Source organism: Schistocerca gregaria, chromosome 1 (genome assembly GCF_023897955.1).
Source record: "Schistocerca gregaria isolate iqSchGreg1 chromosome 1, iqSchGreg1.2, whole genome shotgun sequence".
In the NCBI taxonomy this organism is placed as follows: Eukaryota; Metazoa; Arthropoda; class Insecta; order Orthoptera; family Acrididae; genus Schistocerca; species Schistocerca gregaria.
Window position 1 is genome coordinate 236,203,392 of NC_064920.1, and position 7,151 is coordinate 236,210,542.

A 7,151-nucleotide genomic window follows, 5' to 3' on the forward strand; every position below is an offset into this window, starting at 1 on the left:
CACAATTTTTTCTACACATTTAAAAGTTTATTTTTTCCTGAGGAATCAAATCTATAATAGTACAAACAGTTGACAGCCTACAACATGGTACCAAATAATTATTTTAATACTACCTGTGTACTGGTAATACTATATCATATTATCTTCTGTGACGAAAAAAAAAAAATCGATTATATTTAGAAGTAGAATATCTGTATGAACGAGAATCTTTGGCATGTTTATGTTCTGCTAACACAATGTGCAAAAAAGTGTGTGACTACCTATATATACCAGTATGTACCGTAAAATTAAAGATGTGTATTGTGTATACCAACTGGACAACAGAAGCAGGCAATATACAATGTTAACTGTAAGTTACTTTCATATTATTAACGCTGTTAAACTTATATTTACAATATACCATGTTGTAACCAAAAATGTAATATCAACAGACAAACAACTAAAACACATGAAGTAAATCACTAAAAAGCACCTGAAGATGAGCCTCCAGGGCTCGAAATGCATAGTGCAATAAATAAATGCAACTTGTGACTGAAGGCGGTTTGTTCTTTATTTTACGAAAGTAAAACAGTCGCGGACGAAACACTGGTAAACAATGGATAAAATTAAGTTATATTTGCCTAGCCAGGCATTAAGAACAGTGTACTCATTTAAAAATGCGAAACTTAAGCTAACAAAAGTGATTTGTAGTGTCAAATTTAACAAAGAATGTGTATCTCATGGTTTTATTCCAAACTACATTAACATTACGAAAAAGTGGCGTTCACAAGCAGCCAGAATAGCTACGAAAAAATTCGAGAACAACTGGTTACGTACAGAAATCAAACTACAGCACAAGCAAAAAGAAGAACTTAATAGAGCTCTTTACCACCTACATTTAGAGTTAACTAGCATACTCCATCCATTAGAAATGTATTATGTAGATGAATATGTTACAACCCTGTGTACAAAAGTTAGAACTACTATAACTGATAAACATTCAAAAAAACTTGAATCCCTTAAAGAAAAATATGACAGTGCCCATAATAATGTAACTTCTAAAACACAGACTTTCTATGAAAGAGTTATCAACGAAACCAACATTAGCTTCACAAACACAGAACAAGCTTTACTGAACAAAGGTCTTAAACACAATATTAAACCAAAATTTAATCATCATAATTTAAAAAACCTCATTGTTGATACAAAGAAAGCTGCAGATATGGCCAACCTGAACCACAATGAACAGATTGTCTTAGCACATAAAGTTAATGAAATTATCCAGAAAGAAGAAAAGAAAGCAAAACAACACTCCAACCCAACTTTTGAAGAAAACAAAGTGCTGAAACAACTGAAACACAAACTCAATGAACATGATGCTCTTGTTGTGAAATCAGATAAAGGAAATTCCACAGTCATCCTTTATAAAAATGATTACATTACTAAAACTCTTAATTTTTTTGCAGAAAATAACATTACTGAACTGAACCATGATCCAACCACTAAATTTCAGAAAAAATTGAAGAAAATGCTTAACCAATGTAACTTCCTGCTGTCTGATAAACAAATAAAAGGTTGCACATTAATGAATCCCACTGCCCCCAAACTCAGAGCACAGCCAAAGATCCATAAACAGAACTCTCCAATTAGACCAATTGTTAACTCCAAGAACACACCTGCATATAAACTCTCACAGTTGTTAAATAATATCCTCAGAGAATTTTACACTTTTGAAACCACATACACAGTAAAAAATGCACACGAGTTAACAACACTCATCAAAGACATAAAAATCCCCGGAGAAGCTAGATTTGCCTCATTTGACATTGTCAACCTGTTCACAAATATACCTGTTAAAGACACAATTGAAATTATTAGAAAAAACCTCATCATACACAAAAAACTAACCATACCAGAGATTACAGAGTTGGTAGATCTACTTGAACTAGTACTGTCCCACAACTACTTTTCATTTAATAATAAAATCTATCAACAGAAAGAAGGCTTAGCTATGGGTAACTGCATGTCAAGTTTCCTAGCTGACATTTTCATCAACCACTTAGAGAATAAGTTCTTCAAAGGAGAAAATAAACTTGTTCAAAAAATTGTATATTACAAGAGATATGTAGATGACACACTACTCTTATTTGATGGCACTAAAGATGAACTTGAAGAACTCCTCACATCATTCAACTCACTCCACAATAAAATAAAGTTCACAATAGAACATGAAACTAATCAATCCATAAATTTCTTAGACCTCACAATTGTGAATGAACAACAAGAACATAACTTGTACATTTACCGAAAACCAACCTACACTGACATCACAATACATGAATCTTCACACCACCCGAACACACATAAGTATGCTGCATTTAGATCAATGTTGAACAGGGCACATACATTACCTTTAAAACCCAAAGCACTAACACAAGAAATAGATACTATCAAAACAATTGCAATAAATAATGGTTACTCTGTAAAATCAATTGATAAACTATCTAAAAAAATTCAGACCAACATCATCCAAAAAAACACTGAAAAGATAACTACCGACACAAAACAAATCTTCACAAGCATTCCATACTTAGGCACAGTATCACAAAAAATAGCTAACCTATTCAAAAAAACCAATATTAAAATATCTTTCTCCACAAACAGCAAACTTGGATACCACTTACCTCACACAGTGAACACAAACAAGCCAATAACACAACACAGTGGAATATATAAATTACAATGTAACAGTTGCCCTGCATTTTACATAGGAAAAACTGGAAGAACCTTCCACACACGGTATAAAGAACACACCGACGCCTTTCGACTAAACCATTTTGAGAAATCTACAATAGCTAACCACATGTATGTTAATAAACACAGACTTGACAACATCCACAACAGCCTAACTGTACTTCACACAGAACCCAACAGTAAAAAACTTAGCCTACTAGAACAGTTAGAAATAATGCTACACAAAGAAAAATATCCTCAAAACTTGTTGAATGAACAAACAGAGTTTAACAGCCACAATTTTTTCTACACATTTAAAAGTTTATTTTTTCCTGAGGAATCAAATCTATAATAGTACAAACAGTTGACAGCCTACAACATGGTACCAAATAATTATTTTAATACTACCTGTGTACTGGTAATACTATATCATATTATCTTCTGTGACGAAAAAAAAAAAAAAATCGATTATATTTAGAAGTAGAATATCTGTATGAACGAGAATCTTTGGCATGTTTATGTTCTGCTAACACAATGTGCAAAAAAGTGTGTGACTACCTATATATACCAGTATGTACCGTAAAATTAAAGATGTGTATTGTGTATACCAACTGGACAACAGAAGCAGGCAATATACAATGTTAACTGTAAGTTACTTTCATATTATTAACGCTGTTAAACTTATATTTACAATATACCATGTTGTAACCAAAAATGTAATATCAACAGGCAAACAACTAAAACACATGAAGTAAATCACTAAAAAGCACCTGAAGATGAGCCTCCAGGGCTCGAAATGCATAGTGCAATAAATAAATGCAACTTGTGACTGAAGGCGGTTTGTTCTTTATTTTACGAAAGTAAAACAGTCGCGGACGAAACACTGGTAAACAATGGATAAAATTAAGTTATATTTGCCTAGCCAGGCATTAAGAACAGTGTACTCATTTAAAAATGCGAAACTTAAGCTAACAAAAGTGATTTGTAGTGTCAAATTTAACAAAGAATGTGTATCTCATGGTTTTATTCCAAACTACATTAACATTACGAAAAAGTGGCGTTCACAAGCAGCCAGAATAGCTACGAAAAAATTCGAGAACAACTGGTTACGTACAGAAATCAAACTACAGCACAAGCAAAAAGAAGAACTTAATAGAGCTCTTTACCACCTACATTTAGAGTTAACTAGCATACTCCATCCATTAGAAATGTATTATGTAGATGAATATGTTACAACCCTGTGTACAAAAGTTAGAACTACTATAACTGATAAACATTCAAAAAAACTTGAATCCCTTAAAGAAAAATATGACAGTGCCCATAATAATGTAACTTCTAAAACACAGACTTTCTATGAAAGAGTTATCAACGAAACCAACATTAGCTTCACAAACACAGAACAAGCTTTACTGAACAAAGGTCTTAAACACAATATTAAACCAAAATTTAATCATCATAATTTAAAAAACCTCATTGTTGATACAAAGAAAGCTGCAGATATGGCCAACCTGAACCACAATGAACAGATTGTCTTAGCACATAAAGTTAATGAAATTATCCAGAAAGAAGAAAAGAAAGCAAAACAACACTCCAACCCAACTTTTGAAGAAAACAAAGTGCTGAAACAACTGAAACACAAACTCAATGAACATGATGCTCTTGTTGTGAAATCAGATAAAGGAAATTCCACAGTCATCCTTTATAAAAATGATTACATTACTAAAACTCTTAATTTTTTTGCAGAAAATAACATTACTGAACTGAACCATGATCCAACCACTAAATTTCAGAAAAAATTGAAGAAAATGCTTAACCAATGTAACTTCCTGCTGTCTGATAAACAAATAAAAGGTTGCACATTAATGAATCCCACTGCCCCCAAACTCAGAGCACAGCCAAAGATCCATAAACAGAACTCTCCAATTAGACCAATTGTTAACTCCAAGAACACACCTGCATATAAACTCTCACAGTTGTTAAATAATATCCTCAGAGAATTTTACACTTTTGAAACCACATACACAGTAAAAAATGCACACGAGTTAACAACACTCATCAAAGACATAAAAATCCCCGGAGAAGCTAGATTTGCCTCATTTGACATTGTCAACCTGTTCACAAATATACCTGTTAAAGACACAATTGAAATTATTAGAAAAAACCTCATCATACACAAAAAACTAACCATACCAGAGATTACAGAGTTGGTAGATCTACTTGAACTAGTACTGTCCCACAACTACTTTTCATTTAATAATAAAATCTATCAACAGAAAGAAGGCTTAGCTATGGGTAACTGCATGTCAAGTTTCCTAGCTGACATTTTCATCAACCACTTAGAGAATAAGTTCTTCAAAGGAGAAAATAAACTTGTTCAAAAAATTGTATATTACAAGAGATATGTAGATGACACACTACTCTTATTTGATGGCACTAAAGATGAACTTGAAGAACTCCTCACATCATTCAACTCACTCCACAATAAAATAAAGTTCACAATAGAACATGAAACTAATCAATCCATAAATTTCTTAGACCTCACAATTGTGAATGAACAACAAGAACATAACTTGTACATTTACCGAAAACCAACCTACACTGACATCACAATACATGAATCTTCACACCACCCGAACACACATAAGTATGCTGCATTTAGATCAATGTTGAACAGGGCACATACATTACCTTTAAAACCCAAAGCACTAACACAAGAAATAGATACTATCAAAACAATTGCAATAAATAATGGTTACTCTGTAAAATCAATTGATAAACTATCTAAAAAAATTCAGACCAACATCATCCAAAAAAACACTGAAAAGATAACTACCGACACAAAACAAATCTTCACAAGCATTCCATACTTAGGCACAGTATCACAAAAAATAGCTAACCTATTCAAAAAAACCAATATTAAAATATCTTTCTCCACAAACAGCAAACTTGGATACCACTTACCTCACACAGTGAACACAAACAAGCCAATAACACAACACAGTGGAATATATAAATTACAATGTAACAGTTGCCCTGCATTTTACATAGGAAAAACTGGAAGAACCTTCCACACACGGTATAAAGAACACACCGACGCCTTTCGACTAAACCATTTTGAGAAATCTACAATAGCTAACCACATGTATGTTAATAAACACAGACTTGACAACATCCACAACAGCCTAACTGTACTTCACACAGAACCCAACAGTAAAAAACTTAGCCTACTAGAACAGTTAGAAATAATGCTACACAAAGAAAAATATCCTCAAAACTTGTTGAATGAACAAACAGAGTTTAACAGCCACAATTTTTTCTACACATTTAAAAGTTTATTTTTTCCTGAGGAATCAAATCTATAATAGTACAAACAGTTGACAGCCTACAACATGGTACCAAATAATTATTTTAATACTACCTGTGTACTGGTAATACTATATCATATTATCTTCTGTGACGGAAAAAAAAAAAAAATCGATTATATTTAGAAGTAGAATATCTGTATGAACGAGAATCTTTGGCATGTTTATGTTCTGCTAACACAATGTGCAAAAAAGTGTGTGACTACCTATATATACCAGTATGTACCGTAAAATTAAAGATGTGTATTGTGTATACCAACTGGACAACAGAAGCAGGCAATATACAATGTTAACTGTAAGTTACTTTCATATTATTAACGCTGTTAAACTTATATTTACAATATACCATGTTGTAACCAAAAATGTAATATCAACAGGCAAACAACTAAAACACATGAAGTAAATCACTAAAAAGCACCTGAAGATGAGCCTCCAGGGCTCGAAATGCATAGTGCAATAAATAAATGCAACTTGTGACTGAAGGCGGTTTGTTCTTTATTTTACGAAAGTAAAACAGTCGCGGACGAAACACTGGTAAACAATGGATAAAATTAAAAAAAAAAAAAAAAAAAAAACACATTGCACTACGATTTCTTCTTACGCTCCCGTTATACCTCGCAACGAATGTACCATGCTGATTATTGTTATTGTCAGTTCCTGAATAAACATCATTCGTTGCAGCAATAAAAGTGTTAGGTGTAGGATTACGGAATAAATATTGTGGGATCTGAACTCAGCACTGGTTGATTCGGGGGTAGGGACCAGACAGCGACGTCATCGGTCCCGTCGGACTGGGGAAGGATAGGGAAAGAAGTTGGCCGATCCCTTTCAGAGGAACCATCCCGACAGTCGCCTCAAGCGAATTAGGGAAGTCATGGAAAACCTAAATCAGGATGACCGGCCGAATGTTTGAACCGTCGTCCTCCTGAATGCGAGTCCAGTGTGCTTGAACGCAATACTGACAGACATCAAGTTTTGCTACCACACTCGGTTGCACACACGATGTCACTCGATTGCTGACCTCCTCTCATTTTATTGAAGCAGCTATTGAAATTTTGAACCTAAATTGCTCCAAAA

At 33.4% G+C, this 7,151-nt stretch overlaps 1 protein-coding gene across 1 annotated transcript; it reads left to right on the forward strand.

Annotated features, from left to right (window-relative positions):
* Nucleotides 1-2,163: 2,163 nt before the first annotated feature.
* On the forward strand, nt 2,164-6,162 carry LOC126338559 (uncharacterized). Its single transcript, XM_050001563.1, has 2 exons — nt 2,164-3,359; nt 3,442-6,162. The coding sequence occupies exon 2, from the start codon at nt 3,606-3,608 to the stop codon at nt 6,072-6,074; it is 2,469 nt and encodes an 822-aa protein (XP_049857520.1). The 5' UTR covers nt 2,164-3,359; nt 3,442-3,605; the 3' UTR covers nt 6,075-6,162.
* The last annotated feature ends 989 nt before the right edge of the window (nt 6,163-7,151 follow it).

Bases quoted from the DNA above. Each gene is read 5' to 3' on its own strand.
- LOC126338559 (XM_050001563.1), top strand. From the start codon at position 3,606: ATGGATAAAATTAAGTTATATTTGCCTAGCCAGGCATTAAGAACAGTG.